General features: G+C 44.2%; 1 protein-coding gene across 1 annotated transcript in view; it reads left to right on the top strand.

Annotated features, from left to right (window-relative positions):
- The window catches only part of LOC127659863 (neural-cadherin-like), a 422,183-nt gene that overhangs the window by 227,164 nt on the left and 171,668 nt on the right, over positions 1-23,351 (top strand). Inside the window, exons 15-16 of the mRNA XM_052149856.1 lie at positions 3,572-3,758; positions 22,833-22,976. Coding sequence (XP_052005816.1) covers positions 3,572-3,758; positions 22,833-22,976 — 331 coding nt within the window. The remainder of the gene's footprint in view (positions 1-3,571; positions 3,759-22,832; positions 22,977-23,351) is intronic.

The following is a 23,351-nucleotide window of genomic DNA, read 5'->3' as shown; positions in this document are numbered from 1 at the left end:
TAAGTCCTCATGTTCTCTAATCAATCAGTCTGGTGTGTCTCTCAGCTGTGATGAGCCTTAATCCTGAAATTGTTCATTTAAAGCCTTTTAAAACAATGTCCTAGCTTAAGTAATGTAGTGGTAATATGAGCGATCACGGAGCGCTGTTCTATGTAAACAATGACTAACGGATTCAATTACGTCACCAACTGGCTCATATTACACACAAAAATGATCTTTTGCCACCACCTGCTGGATAACACATGTCATTTCAAAAATAAAGACAGTAACTCCTAACAGATCTTCACTGCTCTTACACGTTAGTTTAGAATGGCATGAACACAAGCGGAGTGATACACACAGTGAAGCGTCAGAGCGCTGATGCTGTCAGACCATCAGTGCTCATGGAACGTCTCTCGTCCAATCAGATTTGAGGACCGGAACTAACTGTTGTATGTATGTATATATATATATATATATATATATATATATATATATATATATATATATATATATATATATAATTATGGAAAATATAAAACTACTGATTTAAAGTTGTTGATTAGATTTAATGCCATATAAAGTATATATACTGTATACTTATATGTAAAGAGAACTGATTGCTTGACAAAAAAAAAGATTACAATCAAAATTCAGTAGTATTATCATGAATATGATTATTTATTATTTGTATTATTTTGTTAAATTGTTATTACTGTTTTTTATTATCAGGTGGCAAACAGTTTGTTGTACGGCTATATGTGTGTGTTGTTGATTATGTTTAATTGGGATGTATTTCTGTTCATTTTAGTTTGGTCATTCGACATCATATTAATACATTTTTCGAGGGTTATTTAAGGGTTGTTTTTCTAAAGGTGCGATTATATAAAATCATATTTCCTGTTACTCACTTCAACGTTGTGTAGAAGAAGTGACACTAGGGGTCTCTCTTGAAAAAAGGCATAAAAAAATGCATACCCCCCCCCCGGACATACGGGTATAAAAGCGGGGAAAAACGTTGAATTCATTCAGAAATTTTCTTCTGAGCCGATGGTTGTGTATGCAGTCAGCTGCGAGTTACACACCCGTTCCTGTTCCTCTGACGCTTGCCTGCTGTTGGATCTCTCCTTGGCTTTCTCCTTCTCTGCACGGCAGTGCAGTTTGCCCCTGGGCGCTTCAACAGCGCAAAACTAAAATAGTTGTTTAAAAGAGGGATTTTCTCTGAAAGAGTATTTTCCTCTAAAAGAGCATACACAGCTGGCGTTGAATGTCCTTTTCAGGACACGTCTTTATAAAGATGCCTTTCCGCCCCTGTGTAGTTCCTAGATGCAGTAGAGTGCGCTCTGCTTCAGACGGCCACAGGCGTTGTCTCGTGTGTCTGGGTTGCGATCACACAGAGGCACCGTTTGTGGATGGTTCATGTTCTCACTGCAAGAGCATGACCATGGCAACGTTGCGGCCGCTTCGGGCCAGCATGCCCAGACCGAGGTTGACGTGCAGATGTCCGATATGCTTGCCCAGGCCGCTGCCAGCATGGGGTTGGACTGGAACCCTCCGTCCTCCCCACAGCCATCGCGGTTGGATGACTGGTTCCTGGGGACTCCGCGCGGCTCACAGCAGCGCCCCACCCCCACCAGTCCCGTTTTTCCCGGAGGTGCATGATGAGCTGACATCTGCATGGAGGGCACCCCTCTCCACACGTCACAAAGCCATTTGCTCTTCGACACAACATCTAGGTTACGTATGTAACCTCCGTTCGGTAACCTTCGGAACGGTTGTGTCCTGCCGGCCACGTCGCTGAGCCGAGCCACTGTCATGGCATTTCCGGCTCCTCAGAAATACCTTAATGAACTCAACGTATTTCCCCGCTTTTATACCCGTTTGTCTGGGGGCAGGGTATACAAATACTGTCTGCCTAATTCTCATTGGCCTTTTTTCATAGATCAGAGGCATATTCGGTGCTCATATGCCTCTAGTGTCGCTTCTTCGACACAAAGTCTCGTTCCCTCCATCAGGGAACAGAGGTTACATACGAAACCTAGACTATTCATATGTGGTGTGCCAACTTTTTTTATTCTTTTAAAAAAGATTTGTTATAAAAGAAAGACATCTGGTTTTTACCAGCAATATTGCAATTGGCAAACAGTGACCTGGCAAACTCAGATGCTAAAATCTCTGTCAGTGTAAACAGTCCTTAACACATACACAATAAGACCAGTGTTCATTATATTTTCCTTTCCCTATCTGTCCCTCACTCAATGTTGTGTTGATGTAGTGACAATAGGGGTCACACTTGGGAGTCCCCTACACCTCTGATCTTTGAGAAAAGTCCAATGGGAATTGGTGAGTGGAATTTGCATGCCACTTCCCTGGACATACTGGTATAAAAGAAGCTGGCTTGTAACCACTCATTCAGATTTTTTCTTTGGAGCCGATCACCCTCCAGGCGACACCCCTCCTTGGCAGCAACACCGGCTCACCACCCCTGTAGGCCGGCCCCAGTGTGGAGCCACCTGCAGAAAGCAGACACCACCAGTCTCATGGCCAGCTGCTAAAAACCCAAGGAAGGCTTCGAAGCGCCCCTGAGACAGGTAACCCAGGGATTAGGGAACCCACTATACAGGAGCTGGTAAAAATACTTGTTGCCTTTTCTCTTGATTTTTCCACATGCACAAGGGGTCATTGACGCCATCGATTTGGCAAATCATGCCCATGATGTGCCGCCCCCTTGGGGCTACGAGCACACTCTACTAGGAGTGTGGTGGTCTCCTGGGCCCTGAACAATGGTGCCTCTTTGGCAAACATCTGCAGAGCAGTGGGCTGGGAAACACCCAATACCTTTGCGAGGTTTTACAATCTTCACGTTGTGCCGGTCTCTTCCTGTGTGTTGTTATGTACGAGCAGGTAAGTTTCGGGACTGCTGGCTGGGTGTACTGCTTGCTTATAGTGCCTTTCCCCTCCCTAAGATGAAGATGTTTGCTTTTTACCCCCAGTCATCTTCACAAAGTAGTGGACACTGTATGTCTCGCACCGCCAATCCATGTAACACAGTTCAGCTAGTTGTGGCGTTTTGTATAGGGACCCCTAGTGTCACTACATCGACACAACGTGTCACAAAGTGAGTGACATATAGGGAATGTCTTGGTTACTTTTGTAACCTACATTCCCTGATGGAGGAAACGAGACATTGTGTCCCTCCTGACACAACACTGAACTACCTACTGAAATGTCCAGGACCTTGTCTCGGCTCCTCAGCACAAAACCCGAATGAGTGGTTGCAAGCCAACCCCTTTTATAATTGTATGTCCAGGAAAGTGGCAGGCAAATTCCACTCTCCAATTCCCATTGGCCTTTTCTCAAAGATCAGAGGTGTTTGGGGCTCCCACGGGCAACCCCTAGTGTCACTATAATTTCACAACCTCTCAATCCCTCCCGCAGGGAATGGAGGTTATGAAAGTAACCAGGATGTTTTCTGTTCACACAACCCTCTTAACTGCACTGTGGCAGGTTTCACACATAATTTTACCTCTGTTCATTTCCATTTGTTCATTTCTTCTGAGATGTTTGTTCTCATATCTTCCCTCTTTCTCAGATCTCTTACTCTCTTCTGAACGACCGCAGTGGAGACTATCAGTACTTCCACATTGATCCTGAGCTGGGCACCATCTACACAGAGACTGTGTTTGACCGTGAAACCAAGGGATCCTACTTGTTGGAGATTAAGTCACTGGATGGCTGGGAGTCAGCCAGACCAGGGAAGCATGGGCAGCCCAATTCAGGTACATCCACCTGACATGATCAAATTTAAAAGGAATAAAAAATTAAAGTACAGAAGGAGAATACTCAGCCGTTTGAGCATGGCGCCACGGCACACACAAATTAATTATATTTATATTACACAGCATCAATGGTGAATTGTACTAATTTGATGGGAACGTAATTTAAAGGGATAGTTCACTCAGATATGACTAAATTAGATGGCAGGACCACCGATCCCCTCAGCACATACAGAGGAAGCTTAACACCAGGGTTACTGTCCCCCTCAACCTGTACAGCTTGATTATATTCAACATAAGATTTTTAGTTTTGTTCATGCTTATATAACACATTCCAACATCACAGCATTATAGATTAATCAAAGAATGGATTTGTTGGATTTACTGTAACAATACAGGGCAAAGGGATATCTGATGAGGCATGTTTTTGTTAACTGCATACAATTTTTGCATACGGAGTAGTGCAGCTTGATTTAATTTGTTATACCACTTTCTGTATCTAGCCAGTCTCATGGAAATATATTGTTAATTCTTTTTATGGATTATTAACAATGTCTCTTTAGTCTGCTTGGCTTATTTAGATGGCATAAAGAGCCCTCTAATATTCAAAAAGACCAGCGAGAAAAAAAGTCACGTGTGTGACATTCATGCTGGTTTAACGTTTATGAAGGTGCTACAGGGGAGGCTGAGATTTTCACGCAGCAGCAGGGAAAGACTGACAGCACTGCTCAGCAAGAGAAATAAGTAAACTCTAAAACTCTCTATCCTCTTCTGCTGCTTGTCTGCCTCACAGTCAGTTTACCTTGCACTCCAAATGGGGGAGAAGACATGCGCATACTTAGACAGCTAGTGAGATACACACTCACACAAATGCATATTATCAGATTGACAGTGTCAAATATACTTGAGCTCACAGAAGACAGTGCGTTGATGAGCAGAGAGCCACACACACACACAGAGATATATGAATATTAATTGTACAAAGTAATGAGTAGATCCTGTCAAAATCAACTGAATGTTGAGTGGAAAAAAGTGTTGTGTGAGTGGAAAATCACATAACAAAGCTTTGCCTGTGTGTTTTAGGGGAAAACATGACCGTATCTTCATGGTGAAGCTCTGAACAACATGCCAACTGTCACAGGGTGGCAGATGAGCATTTGCCATGCTGTTTTATTCAATGTATGATGTCAGGAATAGCCAAGAAGCATCTTTTTTGTTTTTGATGTTGATGTTTTTGTTGTTTCCCCCACAGTTGCAACCTGCTTGAATATTTGGCCTTGTCTTTAGGAACAGATTGTAAATTATGTCTATTGATAATTCTATCACATATAGGTTATTAACTGGGGCAATCACCACAAATCTCCCCCCACTCCACCTGTCTACACTCAGTAAACACTAAACCCTTGAAACTTGTCGAGTTTGTAAAATCAAATTCAAATACAACTTAGTGCTGCAGAGATGAGGGAAAGATAGAGTTGACTTGGCCGCCGCGGAGGATGCCATATGCCCCAGGAGCTGTTGGAAACGTTTTAGCGGGACCACGGTGCCTGGCTTGAAGGAAGCGAGGCATTTCAGCACTGACTGAGCACGCTCGTTGGAGAGATGTGCTGTCATTGAGACTGAGTCTAACTCCAGACCGAGAAAAGAGATGCTCTGGACCGGGGAGAGCTTGCTCTTTTCCCAGTTGATCTGAAGCCCCAAACGGCTGAGGTGTCCTGGTCTCTGTGTGCGCATAGTAACTCTCGGAGTGGGCCAGTATGAGCCAGTCGTCGAGGTAATTGAGTATGCGTATGCCGGCTTCTTGGAACGGGGCAAGAGCTGCCTCTGCGACTTTCGTGAAGACGCGAGGGTTCCGGGCATAGATGGATCGCAACCGCCCTATCCACCTGGGGAATCGCCTCGTACCCGTGGCGCGCTCTGCCGTCGAGGGTGGCGAGGGCGGACGAGCCTGTGGCAGTGTGACGAGTGGAGAGGGGTGCTCTCCACGAAGACGTCAGCTCGTCATGCACTTCCGGGAAAAATGGAACCGAGGGGGGGCGAGGCTGTGAGCGGCGCCCAGACCCCAGGAACCAGTCGTCCAGCCGTGATGGTTGTGGGGAGGATGGAGGGTTCCAATCCAAGCCCACGCTGTTGGCTGCCCGGGAAAGCATGTCGGTCATCTGAGCGTCGGCCTCAGCCTGGGCATGCAGGCCCGAAAGCGGCAGCCCAGGGGAGCCCTCAGCATCAGATACCATGCCCTCCGATGCCGCGGCGAGCTCATCTGCTTCCATCGCAAGAGGGTCGGCAGACTGGCTGTGAGGCGAGTCGCCGCCGCCTCGAGCACGGACGGGAATCAACGAGCGTGCTGGGGTGCGGGTGGTCCGAGGGTGCGTACCCGGCGGAGCTGCACCCGCTGCCATCCCCAAATCGCCTCCATCGCCAGCCGCATCGTCCTCAATCCCGTGGGAAGAAGGAGCAACACGGGGGGCGGCTGGAGTGGCTTGCTCACGGTTGTAAGCAAGCCGCGACCGCAACGTTGTCATGGTCATGTTCTCGCAGTGAGAACATGAACCATCCACAAACGCAGCCTCGGTGTGATCACTACCCAGACACACGAGACAACGCCTGTGGCCGTCGGAAGCGGAGAGCACTCTACCGCATCCAGAAACAACACAGGGGCGGAAAGGCATCTTTATAAAGACGCGTCCTTAAAAGGACTTTCAACGCCGCTGTGTTTTGCTCTTTTAGAGGAAATTACTCTTTTAAATAAAATCAGTCTTTTATGAAAAAAACTTGTGAGAGTTCTTTAATCTGCACTGTCGAAGCGCCCAGGGGCAGGAAGTGCACAGCCGTGCAACAGGAGAAAGCCGCTGTTGTGCGCCGTAGAATCCAACAGCATGCAGCAGAGGGATAGCAGGAACTCTGTGTGTATACGCAGCAGTTGCAGACACAACCATCGGCTCCGAAGAAATTGTCTGAATGAACTCCCGTATTTGCGCCGCTTAAATACCCGTATATCCGGGGGCGGGACATGCAAATACTGGTTGCCAACTCTCATTGGCCTTTTTTCATAGTTCAGAGGTGAATATCGCCGCTCAAGAGAGACCCCTAGTGTCGCTTCTCTGACACAATGTGGCGAGAGCGACAGAAGGGGAACTTATGTTTAAAAGCTAAATGTTTTTTGTGACTAGTATGAATTCATTAGCTATTAGTAGATTTAATGTGTGTAAAATGCTTTGTAATTTTTAACGTACTTAGTGGTGTATAAATAGCCAGTACTATTCGTTTGTGCCAATTTGTGCCACAAAAATTTACGTTTGTGCTTGTTCGGAGTTTGAGATATTAGACATAATTATTTTTTTGGCTGTGTGACGTCACTTTCCACCCCATGTGTCCTAATCACTCCAAATCTGCTCATTTGTGCCATTAAAAGAAGCACTTTATCTATTTCCCTGAATTCCTTAGAAATAAGAATTTGAATTCGGTAGCAGTGACATCACTCTCCACCCCATGTCATCCAAACCAGTGTCGTTAATTTTCGGTCGATTTGTGCTGATTTGTGCTGTTAAAATGAATGTTGTATCTTTTTCCCTTCCTTAAAATAACAGCTTGTATTCGGGAGCAGTGATGTCACTCTCCACCCCATGTGCTCCAAACTGCCCTGAACCGGTGTCGTTCATTTGTGCTGATTTGTGCCATTAAAATAAACACTGAAACTATTCATCTTCCTTAGAAATTACATGAATCTATTCGGGAGCAGTGATGTGACTCCTAATTGCTCTGAAACAGTGTAATTCCTTTGTGTTCGATTTGTGCTGTTAAAAGAAACATCATAGCATATTCCTTTCTTTGCATTTAGCAAGATAGCTTTTGGGAGCTGTGAAATCGTGCAGGCTAAACCCCATGTCAATCACTCTAAATCTCTTCATCATTTGTGCTTGCTTCTGGTTTGTGCCATGTTTGGTATCATTGAAGCATTCATTTTTGGCAAAGATTTAATCTTTCTCCACATCAAACTCTGAATTATGTTACACTGCTGAACAAAGCTGTATATCATTTTTATATAGGTTAATTATTCCATGTTTTTTCACAAGTAAACAGCCACAGTATTCAGCTCTGAATTCATTTATTAGTTTTAATTTAGATATAAGTTGCCGTGACTTGTGTTGATGGTGTTTTTGTAATTGCATAGTCCTTTATATTAGTTAATATTCAAAATATTTGTATGAAATTTCAGCGCAATGTTTGAAAACATGTTAAGTGCTGTTCACATGCTGGAATGCATTGTTTTTATACTAAAATTACAAGCAGCATCACAAAAGAGGAAAACGTATGTGTCTCGACTTGAAATGTTTATGTTCTTTTTAATTTGACATGGCATCTAAAAGCACGAACAAGCCATCAAAGACATCTATCTTGCGCACGTTTACATTAAAATCAATTATAAAACATCTCTGATGGACACAAAATCACGCACAATGTGAACTGCCCCTCAGTATAGGACTAAAACTCTTTAGAACACATTGATCACACTTGCCTATTCTTTATTATATGTTTCTGCACATGTTAGATTTTGGAGTATAACATCATCAAAACTAAGAAGTAACACAAAAATCAGAGATTTCCTGACAGAGAGATATTTTTGTGTTTGATGTGAAAGATTAAATCTTTGCCCAAAAATGAATGCTTCAACGATACCAAACACGGCACAAACCAGAAGAAAGCACAAATGATGAAGATAGGTGAGAGTAATTGACATGGGGTTTATTCTGCATGATTCCACAGCTCGCAAAAGCTATCTTGTTAAATACAGAGAAAGGAATATGGTATGATGTTTCTATTAACGGCATAAACTGGCACAAATCGCGCACAACGAACAACAACAATTTGGAGCAATTTGGACCACATGGGGTGGAGAATAATATCACTGCTCCCAAAAGTTTAATGTTATTTCTCAGGAAAGAAATAGATACAAGATAAATTTAAATTACAAAATTCAGCACAAATCAAGCACATACGAATGACACAGGTTTGGAGCGATTTGCACCACATGGGGTGGAAAGAGAACTCACACCAACACAAACTTTAATTTCTGCAGCACAAATGCAGCACAAACAAAGGGTATAGATTTGGTAATGATTTAGTTATATGGGGTGCCAACGTCACGAAGTTACAAACATCCAGTAGGTAGATTTTATCCAGTATGTCATTGTGTTACAGGCTACAGTGAGGACAGACTCAATAGGCTTGTATGAGATGAATAAGTTCTGTGCAGAATCGATCACTGGAAAGTGCATGTCGGTTAGAAATCTTTGCAACTTCCTATTATGTCATAAAGTTAGCAAAAAAATGCATTTGTAGCAGGCAGGTGGCATAGTTGCTTTTTCCGAGTTGCGCAAACTGCAAGCACGATGTGAAATGACTGGCTTAAACAACCAAAATCTAAAATGTTAGATTTTTCATCTATTATTTTATGTTTTTATGTGTATAAATTATATGTGAATATTCCCAACACTATTCAGTCTCTATATGGGATTTGTAGGTATCATATTTCTGTGCCACCTGCCTGCTACAACTGCGGCTTCTCAAATGAGCCTAATGAAATGCATGCAGTTTTTCTTCAATCATTGGACTGAATCATAAGCAGAGAATGTGAAACATAAGTAGCCTACTGTTGATACTGTTGTTAAAATATGTGAAGATGTAAGTTGAGTTCTTAAATTTTATTTGTTACCGAGTATGAGAACACTGATTAATTTTTTTATATAAAACAAAGCACTTATTTTTTTAGCCACACTTAAACTGCCCACCTGTTGGCCAGTGACAGTTAATAGGTTTAAAATGGGTAAGTAAGACGGTTTCTGTAGCAGCCCCATTTTCACATACAGTCACCAAAATTGGTACACATATACTTCTCATCGAGCCGGACAACATTATAAATTATAGTTATTAGGTCTGCCCAACAGGAAGTTAGCCATTTCAGATTTTTTTTAATATTGCAGTCTCTGAACTTGAACTGAAAAAATCCTCCTAGCTAATTAATGAGACTGTCACCACATTTAGAGAATATTCTGCCAAGACATTGAAGATGCTAAATTGTGAACATATTTTTGATATTTCGAACAGTGTTTCCATGGCGAGGCATTAAATTAATGGCAAAAAATCAGAAACAGGAACTGTCTCATATCTTCTTAGTGCAATATGTGATGTAGATCAAAATTTAGATGTATCTTTATTCTTGGGTCTAATTGCATGGATGTGACTATTATGGGTCATGGTCATAACGCTACCACCTGGCAACAGGAAGTGTGGCTCATACAACAGGCTTTAAAATATCCCTCTTATATTTACCCAAATTGCTTCAATATTTGTTTAGAATAACGTTGTGGCAGCGGGGGCGTGGTCAAGCGCCCGTCCGGGAGAGAGAAGCGGTAAGGGCGCTCACACCTGGGCCAAATTATGACTAACACCTGTCTCTAATTTCAGTAGAGTGAGGAGAGCGGTTAAAAAGCCAACAGCCGGAGAGCAGAGACAGAGGGGAACAGAGCAAGCCAACTGAGTGCGCTTGTGTGTGTATATATAAAGTGGTTGTCAGACAGACGAATAAAAATTCCTTACCTCACGCTTGTATCCTCCGCTTCTTGTCCTCCTTCCTGTGAGGGTGTCACACTGGTGCCCAAACACGGACAGCAAAATGGAACAGAGTCAGCCCCATAGAGTCCTCCCAGCTGGCTGAAGTCCTCCAGTCCCTCGCGACACTCCACCAGAGCCACCAACAATCCCTGCTTGAGCTCCGCAAGACCAGGATCGCCGCTTTTTTGAGATCATGCGGGCTCAAGCAGAGGACCGGCACGCCATCCGAGCCTCCTCAGCCAGGAGGCCGCTCCAGCCGCAGCCGCGACCCCGACACCCACGCCACATTGCCCCCGCCTCGTTACAGAAGATGGGGCCGGCGGATCTACCCAGAGGCCTTCATCGACCTCTTCGAGAGGACGGCGGAGATTTGGGGGTGGCCCCAAGAGCAGTGGGCAGCCCGCTTAGTCCCTCTCCTGTCCGGGAAGCACAACTCGCGCCCAACAGCTGCCGGCAACAAGCCTCCTGGCTTACCACGACTTGGCGTAAAGCCATCCTGCAACGGGTTGGTCGGTCCCCAGAAGAAAGCCGCCAACTCTTCCGGACCTTAAAGCTGGAAAAATCCGACCGCCCGCTTATGCTCGCTTCAACGGCTCCGCGGATGCGTGTCGGAGGTGGCTGCTTGCGCTGGGACCGCGGCGCCGAGGAGCTCGTCGACCAGGTGGTACTGGAACAGTTTGTCCAGCGTTTGCCCCGAAGACGGCCGAGTGGGTCCAGTGCCACCGCCCGGCGCCGCTGGAGGAAGCCGTCCGGCTCGCGGAGGACCACATGGCGGCGGTTCCTAGGGCGGATGAGCCCTCTCTGTCTGTCTCCCCTTCCCCTGTGTCTTCCCCTGTTTTTTTTCCCTCCCCTCTTCCCTCTCGCTCTGCTCTCTCCCCAGGGTCCGCTCCTGCCCCCGCAGGCGTGGAGCGCTCGCGACGCCCAGCTCCCCGGTCTTGGGAACACCCACCAAGCCCTTTCTCCATCCTTCAGCCGCCTCCTCCTCAGGCGGGGCTCGCCAGCACGTGGTGCGCCGCAGCGCCTGGGCCGGTCTGCTGGAGGTGCGGGACCCGACCACTTCCGGATCAGTGTCCGCTGATGGAAATAGGGGCGGTGGTACGGGTCTCCGATGTTCCACAGACTGCCCCGATCGAAGCTGGAGCGCATCGGATTCCGTAAGAATCCAGGGTATATACCAAGCTTTGCTGGATACCGGCTGTAACCAGACCACCATCCACCAACGCTTGGTTCAACCCGGGCTTTGGGCTCAGCTAAACTGGTGAGGGTAAGGTGTGCACGGGATATTCACAAATATCCCGTGGTGACTTTGGCGATCAAATTCAGGGAGAAAAGCATAGTGTAGAGGCAGCGGTTAGTCCCCGCCTCACCCATCCGCTAATTCTGGGTACAGATTGGCCAAACTTTAGGAAATTATTGAGGGAGTTTGCGCTGATGGGTCCTGCGTGAAAGTGAAGGGGTGTGTGATCTGCGAGGCTTTGGCGGGGAGGCGGAGCCAGGGCCGCCCTCTGCTGCTCCGAAAGTGACGTGGGAAGGGGCGAGGTGGACTCCTCCTCCGGAGTTCCCGGAGGGGACTTCCCTTGGAGCAGTCGCGGGATGAAACCCTTAAGCACGCTTTGACCAAGTGAGAGTAATCGATGGTCAACAACTCCGCCGGGTGTCGCCGCCTCATATCCATACTTTTCGCTGATCAATGATCGCTTATACAGGGTGACGAGGACGCTTCCAGACAAAGGAAAAAGTAACTCAATTGTTGATTCCACGGAGCCGCCGGAAATGGTTTTCCAGGCGCTCACTATAATCCTATGGCCGGTCACCTAGGGGAACGAAAAACACTTCTCCGCCTAATAGCCCGCTTTTATTGGCCGGGCATTGGCGGTGACGCCCGCAGGTGGTGTGCGGCGTGTCGTGAATGTCAGCTGGTAAACCCACCGCCACCCTAAAAGCGCCATTGCGCTCTCTACCATTAATCGAGGTCCCCTTCGAAAGAATTGGGATGGACCTCGCCGGGCCATTAGAACGGTCAGCACGCGGACATCGCCGTGTTAGTCCTAGTGGATTACGCGACGCGATATCCGGAAGCAGTGCCTCTGAGCAACATCTCCGCGACGCAGTGTTGCAGGGGCACTCTTCAAGATAATCTCCCGGTGGGGATCCCGAAAGAGATCCTCACCGACCAGGGCACAACGCTTATGTCACGAAAGCACTTCGCTAACTTTACGAGCTCTTGGGCATTAAATCGATTCAAGACTAGCTGCTTACCATCCTCAGACAGATGGCCTAGTGGAACGGTTTAATAAAACGCCAAGAACATGATTCAGAATTGCATACACCATGACGCTGAGAAATTGGGATAAGTGGCTAGACCCCTGTTATTTGCAGTACGAGAGGTCCCGCAAGCCTCCACCGGTTCTCCCCGCTTGAGTTGTTGTACGGACGACGTCCACGCTGGGTCCTCGATGTCATCCGTGAGAATTTGGAGGAGGGACCTTCTAATGCCAAAAATGAAATTCAATACGCTTCTGATCTTCGAGCAAAGCTCCACACACTGGGGCTTACTAACACAAGAGCATTTGCTCCAGGCTCAAGAACGCCAACGCCGGCTGTATGACAGGGGTGCTCAGCTACGGAATTTGCACCGGAGATAAAGTGCTTGTATTACTCCCAACATCAAGCTCAAAATTACTCGCCAAGTGGCAAGGACCGCTTGAGGTCACACGACCAGTAGGGGATCTCGATTATGAAGTCAAACGCATCGATAGAGGGGCGCTAGCCAAATATATCACCTCAACCTCCTGAAATTGTGGAGGGAGGAGGCGGCCTCTGTGACGCTGGCCACGGTAGTTCCGAGAGGGCGGAGCTCGGACCGGAGGTAAACAAAAACTACAACCTTAACACTCCGGTCACTTGTGGGGACCAGCTCTCACCGCTGCAGCTCACAGAGGTTTCTGAGTTACAAAAGAGTTTGCGGATCGTGTTTTCCCTCTCCGGCCGCATTTAACCTCATACAGCACCATATCGAGACCGAGCCGGCGCTGTGGTAGCGCTGTCACCTTATCGCTATACTCAACATAAAAAGAAAGTCGCTCGGAAGAATTAGATGCAATGCTCGATATGGGCGTAATAGAGGAATCCCACAGTGATTGGTCCAGCCCGGTTGTTCTTGTTCCCAAGAGTGATGGGTCGGTTCGGTTCTGTGTGGATTACAGGAAAGTCAACGCTGTGTCTAAATTTGACGCTGCACTCAATGCCCCGTGTTGATGAACTGCTCGATCGGGTTAGGTACTGCTCGATTTTACTCGACCCTGGATTTAACAAAGGGCTATTGGCAGATCCCCTTGACACCAATGTCCCGCGAGAAAACAGCCTTCACCACGCCGCTTGGATTACACCAATTTGTGACGCTCCTTTCGGTTTGTTCGGGCCCCAGCCACGCTCCAGCTGACTCATGGATCGGATCCTCAGACCGAGATACCGCATACGCCGCTGCCTATTTGGATGACATAATCATCTATAGCAATGATTGGCAGCGGCACATGCAACATCTGAGGGCCGCCCTGAGATCGCTAGCGGCGGGCGGGCTCACAGCAAACCCTAAGAAGTGTGCGGTTGGGCGGTGGAGGTACGGTATCTGGGGTTCCACTTGGGTCATGGCCAGGTGCGCCCCCAAATTGAGAAGACTGCGGCGACTAGCGACTTGCCCTAGACCTAAGACCAAAAAGGGGGTGAGGCAGTTCCTGGGGCTGGCTGGCTATTACAGAAGGTTTGTGCCTAATTATTCGACGCCACCAGCCCGCTGACTGACCTCACTAAAAAGGGGGCTCCAGATCCGGTCCAATGGTCGGAGCAGTGCCAACAGGCGCTTACGCAGATTAAAGCTGCACTTTGTGGGGGCCGCTTACATGCACCTGATTTCTCTCCCTTTTATTTTGCAGACGGACGCTTCAGACAGAGGGCTGGGGGTCGTACTCGCGAGCTGGTGGAGGGAGAGGAACGCCCGGTGCTGTACATTAGCCGGAAGCTCTCCTTAAGGGAAACTAAGTACAGCACCGTGGAAAAGGAGTGTTTGGCCATCAAGTGGGCGGTCCTCACCCTCCGCTACTACCTGCTGGGGCGGGCCTTCACCCTCTGTTCGGATCATGCCCCACTCCAGTGGCTCCACCGCATGAAGGATACTAACGCCCGGATCACCCGCTGGTATCTCGCTCTCCAGCCTTTTAAATTCAAGGTGATCCACAGACCGGGGTGCAGATGGCTGCCGCCACTTCCTCTCCAGAAATGGGGGAGTGGTAGGCAGGCCGGATGACGCCTCGCCTGAGTCGGGCGGTGGGGGTATGTGGCAGCGGGGCGTGGTCAAGCTCCCGTCCGGGAGAGAGAAGCGGTAAGGCGCCACACCTGGGCCAAATTATGACTAACACCTGTCTCTAATTTCAGTAGAGTGAGGAGAGCGGTTAAAAAGCCAACAGCCGGAGAGCAGAGACAGAGGGGAACAGAGCAAGCCAACTGAGTGCGCTTGTGTGTGTATATATAAAGTGGTTGTCAGACAGACGAATAAAAATTCCTTACCTTACGTTGTATCCTCCGTTTCTTGTCCTCCTTCCTGTGAGGGTGTCACAAACGTCTAATATCAAATGCATGTGTCCACCTTGCATTGTTTTCCGAAACACACCGGGTGGAAATGGACCTGTGGTGCATTGATCCGTCATTGTTGCTTGCAGCTATATTTTATATTTATCTTCATTTTGTTGTACACCTACACAATTGCAGTATTAATATTGCTGAAATTATGTTTCAAATACAACTGCTGAGGGAATGATAGTAAATGTGTCTTTTTTTTTCTTTACTCACCCCTGTAATCCTTCTGTTGGGCCTCAGGTACTCAGATAAGAGTCAAAGGCAGGCCTACACATAAAGCCTGACTGTGGCGTATACAAACACTCAAAGCCTGATAACAAAAAACTTGCCAAAATCAAACAAACGGTGTCCAAAACAGACTCCAGATCCCATGAAGCCTTGTTCACTTTACACCTATGTGTGAAATTCTGGAGGATCGATCTCTCAACTCCTATTGGGTGAAATGCTCTACAGTACACGTCCCTCAACCATGATGTCATAGAGAGTATAAAACCTCAGAGATCTTTCTGGGCATTGCTTCCAGTAAGAGTATGTGCCTCATCTAGATGCAGCCCATCTGCTCCCAGGTGTAGCCTCGTTACCCATGTAACGGGCTTACCTGAAATTTGACCATACGGTCTCCATCTCGCCGGATGAGTTGAGATTTTTCCGCGTTCCACCGAGCACGCTAATGGATCCAAAGTAGACTGCCAAGCAATCCGCATCTCACCCTTTTGCCTGCAGAAGTGAAGAAAGAAGATTTCTCTTCCTTCTTGAACAGAGTCAACTTTGCTGTTTTCTCGACCGACCCACCGAGAATCAGCCTGCTGCCAGAGTGTGGAAACGGCCTCCCATTATCACCTGAGCTTCGAGGAACTGAGTCAGAGTCAAACGCAGATGAACACACATTCTACCCAAGTCCTCACGCGATTCAAGTAAGAGGTTTACATCTGTGCAGAGATAGACTATTCTAGTATGTTATGCTCGTGTATCAAAGCTATTGCTTTTCAGTTTATGGACCACAGAGTCTGCTCAATGCTGCTAATAATACTCAAGGGATTATTGTAATATACTGTTACCACGAATGAAATTTGCAGTTTTGTAGTCCAACCATGTTGGAATGTAAATAAAAAAATATCCTAAAAAACACAAGGACAATTATTTTGATCAGCTTCAGCCGGAAACCAGCCAATTCCAGACTCAGGGGAATGTGATGTTATGTGGGGATCTAAATGCAAGGACAGGTTCAGAACCGGACACTATAGATACCCACGGGAATAACCACATTCTGAAAGCCAACACACATCTAACCCCCACCACTACAACACGGAACAATCCGGTACAGTACTGTCAATTTTGTTGACAGTACAGTCAACAAAAACGGTAAGGAGTTATTGTGTCTCTGTCGAGGCCTGGATCTGTATATGCTTAATGGTAGGATCCGAGGGGACTCTTTAGGTTGATTCACATACTGCTCAGCTCTTGTGGCTAGTGTAGTCGACTATGCCATTACAGACATGGACCCCTCCTACATACGTGCATTCACTGTCAGACCACAGTCTACCTTATCAGACCACTGTCAAATTAACGTGTTCCTAAAGTCAATGCAACACCATAGAACAGACCAAGAGCCCAGCAACCTGTTCCAACTAAACCAACATACAAATGGTCCCCAAAATATGAGTCTGAATTCCATAGTGCAATTAGCTCCAACGAAATGTCCAACCTAATAAATAGATTTTAAACAACACGGTTTATGGCTAACAAGATCAACGTAAATTCCGCAGCACAACAAATAAATGACATTTATCAAAGGTGCTCAAAGCAAATTTTCTCTATACAAACAAGAAAACAAAACCTAAAACCGGAGATGAAATTTGGTTCGATAAAGAATGTAAAATTAAAAGAAAACTACTCAGACGGATCTCTAACCAAAAACATAGAGAGCCACACAAATCTGAAACCAGACAAAACTATTGTGAAGCACTCAGGGATTATAAAAATACAATACGCCACAAAAAGCAACAACACCTAAACCACACTCTTAATGAAATTGAAGACTCAATTAATAATAATCAGTTCTGGGAAAAATGTAACAGTCTGAATAAACAGCACATTCAGGACATAGCCATACAAAACAGAGAATTATGGAGAGACTATTTTAAAAACTTATTCAAAGAAATTTCTTCAGAAAATCTCACACCTGACCAGAAAAGCATGCAAAATAAACTGAGTCAACTGGAATCTACAATAAAAAATAACCAAAACCCTTTAGACTATCAGATTAGCAGAGAAGAATTGGCAGATGCACTTAATAAACTAAAAGCCAGAAAGGCATGTAATCTAGACAACATTAGAACAGAAATGCTGAAGCACAGTCCAGCAGTACTGCAGGAGGCCTTGTCAAAACTCTTCAACCTGGTTCTGCAGTCTGGCTACTTTCCTGACACCTGGAGTATGGGCTTAATACACCCATTATATAAGAGCGGAGACAAATTCGACCCCAATAACTACCGAGGCATTTGTGTGAGCAGCAATCTCTGGAAGATTTCCTGCTGTATTCTGAACGCCCAGATACAGGCCTTCCTTACCAAGCACAATGTCTTGAGTAAGAGTCAGATTGGATTCCTACCAAACCACCGCACCACCGACCACATTCACACACTACACACGATAGTAAACCAGCACGTGCATCAAAAAAGCAAAAGCAAGATTTATGCATGCTTTGTTGATTTAAAAAAAGTATTCGATTCCATTTGGCATGATGGTCTATATTAGGAAATTCTACAATCCGGCATTGGGGGTAAAACATACGACACTATCAAATCTATGTATTTAGACAACAGGTGCGCAGTTACAATTGGCAATAAAAGAACATAATTTTTCACTCAAGGGCGAGGAGTGAGACAGGGCTGCAGTTTGAGTCCAACTCTGTTCAACATTTACATTAATGAGTTAGCAGTGCTACTGTAACAATCTGCAAAACCCGGTCTTACTCTAAATCATTCCGAAGTTAAATTTCTTCTCTATGCAGATTATCTGGTGCTGCTGTCAGCTACTGCACAAGGGCTACAGCACCACCTGGACATGCTGGAGAACTACTTTCAGAACTGGGCCCTGACAGTCAATCTGAAAAAAACTAAAATGATGATATTCCAGAAAAAAGCCAGATTACAGGACACCAGATACACATTCACTCTGGGGAACACTGCAATAGAACACACCCGACACTACGACTACCTCGTCTAAAAATTAGTGCTTCAGGGGGTTTTGGTCTGGCAGTGAATGCACTAAAAGAGAAAGCTAGAAGAGCATTCTATGCTATTAAGGGCAAATTTACCCAAGTTGACATTCCTGTAACAATCTGGTGTAAGATCTTTGATAGTATTATAATGCCTATTGCTCTGTACGAAAGTGAGCTTTGGGGTCCACTCTGTATGGCAGATTACCCTAGATGGGACAAACACCCCATAGAATCCCTGCATGCAGAATTCTGTGGAAACATTCTAAGAGTTCAGAGAAGAACACCTACTAATGCATGCCGGGCCAAACTAGGCAGATACCCCCTTATTATACATATTGAAAAACGATCCCTCAAATTTTGGACACACCTAAATTCAAGTTCCCCTAACACACTGCAACATGAAGCCCTTAAAACCCAAGAGCTGAAGCCTAAAACCAGTCCCCTTTGTCAGCTGGCTCTGAAACTCACAAACCCACTAACAACTAACAAACACCAGTTTCAGACCAGCACTGCTGAACAAAACCAAATCAGAATAAACCAAATCATAAAAGAAAGCAAAAATTCATATTTGGACCATTGGGAAAATGAAAGTAAAAACCAAAGCAAACTGGAATGTTATCAGGCCCTAAACAGAACATATAATCTGGCAGAATATCTGCACACTGTAAGAGATCCAAAACAGAGACGGATCCTCACCAAATACAGACTCAGTGATCACAGTCTGAAAATAGAAAAAGGCTGACACAGACAAACATGGCTTCCAAAGGAAGACCGAGTCTGTGCTCACTGTGACACGGGTGAGGTCGAGACAAAGACACACTTTCTCCTTCACTGTGAGAAATTTACAGAGCTGAGAGAGAGATACCTCCACAAACTCTCAAACCTCATGCCACAGTTTTCCAGTTTGGCAGAAACCGATCAGATGTTGGTGTTACTGGGGGAGGACCATCATGCATCAGTTGCAGCTAAATTCATTTTTGAGCTGCACACCCTCAGAAACCAATTACTGCCTTAATGTACTTCATTCACAGTCCTTTTTTTTCTTATGTTCATAATGTCATGTTAATTGCTTATTTTCTTTTTTATTGTATAGTGATTATTGTTATTATAGTTTTTATTTTATTTGATTCATTACCCGGCACCTTATTTTAATTCTATCTTATTATTATTTGTCTTGTTATTATCTGTTTTGTGTATTAATGCTTTGGCAATATTGTATGTAAACACAATCATGCCAATAAAGTACTTTTAAATTGAAAAATTGAAATTCCACCATCGCTGGTGAGACCGGCACACTGAGTATCCATTAAGAAACCAACGACCGTGGTGGATGGATTATGAGCTGTTCACCACGTCTCTGAGTGATAATATAATGGTTGCCCTCTCTCCCACAATTGCAAAAACTGGCTTCTGTGCCATCACTCTATTCTCTCTCGTACTAACCACACACACACACACACACACACACACACACACACACACACACACACACACACACACACACACACGACTCCTCACAAACATACCTGCGCACACATTTGATGAGCAGATAACTTGGCGATAGAGTCCAGCTTTGTACCTAAGTTATCGTACCAGTGGAGTAATGCGTTGAATGAGCAGATGCCATTAACCAGTCTATCCACCCACATTGGCGGCCACATTCTCTAGCTGGAAACCTTGCGTGATGTACTCTCCATGAGAGCCTCATCTGCCATTTTGTGCTCTCCACTCCTTACACACACACACATACTTTCCTCCCATGTATTATAGTCAAGTCAAGTCAATTTTATTTGTATAGCGCCTTTCACAACAAACATCGTTTCAAAGCAGCTTTACAGAATATCAGCATTAACAGACGATAAAACTGTAATGTCTATAAAGTCGATTAATCATCATTGTGTAATTTAGATAAAATACGATTTTTAATAGTGTTTAAAAATAATTAAATGATAATTGTATTAATAACCCCAGTGAGCAAGCTGTAGGCGACTGTGGCAAGGAACACAAAACTCCATAAGATGTAGATTAATGGAGAAAAATAACCTTGGGAGAAACCAGACTCACTGTGGGGGCCAGTTCCCCTCTGGCTAACATTATGAATGTAATGTAAATATTAATTATGGATCGGTAAAATCATGGTTTAAAATTATTAAACTAAGTGTTAAGGGTCAGTGATTAAACATTGATTGTGTTTGAACTGTAAGATTAATGACCAAAGTCTTTGAAGTCCATCTTGATTAATTGCAGAAGTTCACATAGATGCAATTGTCCTTGTTAATTGGCTGATGAAGGCTTTTGTTGGCAATAGTTAGTTTAAGCATTTCATTTCAAGATAGTAGTCCATCAATAGACAGAGGTGATGCAGGTTGGAGTTGGCATCATTTCATCCTCTGAAGTCCGTCATAATAGATTGAAGTGATGTTTGGCTGGCACCGGCTGCATTTAGTCATCATCATTCTGCGACATGTAGCAGTGGAGTCCAAGATGAAGCAGGAATGGTGCTGGATCCAGCCGGTTCTGGTTACCTCAGGATAGGAGTCCCGAGGTTGAGACAGGGAAACAAATAAAAAGATGTAAACGTAGATGCCATTTAATTTATTGCAGAGTTAGAGATCATGCTCAATGTTTCTGGTTTCTGGTTCCGGCAGACCCAACTAAAGCAGCCTAATTGTGGGTTGGAGGATAAATTAGGTGTATGCCTGGCTAAATAGATGAGTCTTTAGTCTAGACTTAAACTGAGAGAGTGTGTCTGCATCTGGAACAGTGTTTGGGAGACTATTCCATAGTTTAGTAGCCAATATGAAAAGGATCTTCCTCCTTTAGTGGATTTTGATATTCTAGGAACTATTAATAGGCCAGAATTTTGCGATCTTAATGAACGTGTTGGAATATAGCATGGTAGAAGATCACTTAAGTACTGCGGAGCTAGACCATTCAAAGCTTTGTACGTCGTTAACAGAATTTTAAAATCAAAACGGAATTTAACAGGTAGCCAATGTAACGATGATAAAATGGGGCTAATATGATCATATTTCTTGGTTCTCGTCAGCACTCTGGCTGCTGCATTTTGAACCAATTGAAGATTATTTATTGATCTTGCTGGACATCCTTCCAGTAATGCATTACAATAATCTAGTCTTGAGGTCATGAACGCATGAATTAGTTTTTCGGCATCAGCAACCGAGAACATATGCCTTAATTTAGCAATATTTCTTAGGTGGAAGAATGCTGTTCTACAAACATTTGTAATTTGATTTTCAAAGGACAGATTGGTATCAAATATAACACCTAAGTTCTTCGCTGTTGAAGATGATGTAACAGTACATCCATCTAGAGTCAAATTATATTTTAGTGGCTTATTTTTAGAGTTTTTTGGTCCAATAATTAGAACCTCTGTTTTGTCAGAATTGAGTAGAAGGAAATTTCTGGTCATCCAATCTTTTATTTCATTAATACACTCTGCTAATTTTGAGAATTTTGAAATCTCATCAGGTTTTGAAGAAATATGAAGTTGTTTATCGTCAGCATAGCAGTGGAAACTTATTCCACGATTCCTGATAATATCTCCCAGGGGAAGCATATACATGGAGAAAAGCAGAGGCCCTAAAACTGATCCCTGTGGCACTCCATATTTTACTTTTGTTTGGTTTGACAATTCCTCATTTACATAGACCTATTTGTTACCATATCTAATGTTACTGTTTAGTTTGTAGTTGGAAGTCAGAAGTTTATTGACTGCATTGTATTGAATATTAATTGATATTACTGCACTAATAAACTTTGTTATACTTTAAAGAGAAGTGTTTTGGTATTGTTCTGCATGCACCTGTGTCAAGGGCTGGCAGGGGATGTCAGTGCTCAGATTCAAGCCTTCATTGTTTTCCTTAGAGAACAATCCTTGTGAGACTGCTATACTGTCTGGTTATTAGTTCCTGATTCCAGGGTGGTGCCCCTGGTGATATTAATCCTTATTAATATTCTACTGATTTTGATAATTGAAAATTATCTTTGATAATTGTTGATTTGAAGGATCAATAAGATAATGTTTATTCTAATCAATGTTCTATTGATTTTATTAATTAATAATGATATTTTATAAAAATTCATATTCTGTAGAATTTTTTAATTAATTGTTATATTTGATGATTGTTGATTTAAAGGATTAAAAATTCTAATGTTGATTCTAATCAATGTCCTATTGATTTTCAATAATTAATAATTAGCTTTGACCATTATTAATTATTGCAAATAACCAAACCCACTCATTTCTTTATTTTTTATTTTTTTGTTTAATTTTTCCTGTTTTGAAAAGCCATAGAAACGTAAGAAGAGATTGTGTTATTTTGCTGTTGGTGCTAATGGAAACAAATGGGGTGATCTCCCATTCACCTCTGTTGTATTATATATCCTGTTATAGTTTACTAATGCGTTCCAAACATGGAAATGCAACTCTAGTGGGATACAAATTACACACTTCTTCTATCAGAAAGACAAGAATAGTAAAGGAAGATAATTGAGTGATAACAGAGTGTGGATGGCTGAATGCATTGACAGAGTATGAACATGGATGGCTAATCGTGTTTGTTTGTTTTTGTTACTCTCACCATCAGATACGGCGTATGTACGCATTTTCATCAGTGACGTGAATGATAACAAGCCGGTGTTTGCGCAGTCTGTGTATGAAATTGATGTGGATGAGGATGCTGATATGGGTGCCACCATTCTCACTGTCAGCGCTAATGATGAAGATGAAGGTAGGCAAATATGAGAAGATGTAACAGATTATGGATAGAACAATGTGATCATTTGTGAGATGGAGGTGAGAAATGTAGAGTGTTGACTCTGGGTGAAAATGAGGTTGGATTTCTGCTCATAGTGTTGATAATATTTGACATCTCAGCTCAAGTGGGATCCTCAACGCCTGCTATGTTTTATTTATAGTGTGTAAAGTACAACAAATTCGTCATTTTCCAATGCCTCTCATAAAAAGTTAATTAATTCAAGAGATTTAAAACACAAAAATCTGAAAGAAATAAGTGGAAATACTTTTAATCTTTACAATTGGACAACCTTTTGCCGGTTTTGTCTAGCACACAGTGATATTAATAAAAAGCTGTTAGAACATGTTC

The sequence above is a fragment of the Xyrauchen texanus genome, chromosome 1 (genome assembly GCF_025860055.1).
Source record: "Xyrauchen texanus isolate HMW12.3.18 chromosome 1, RBS_HiC_50CHRs, whole genome shotgun sequence".
In the NCBI taxonomy this organism is placed as follows: Eukaryota; Metazoa; Chordata; class Actinopteri; order Cypriniformes; family Catostomidae; genus Xyrauchen; species Xyrauchen texanus.
Note: the sequence above shows the minus strand (reverse complement) of the source record. Positions and strands in the feature narration are given on the sequence as shown.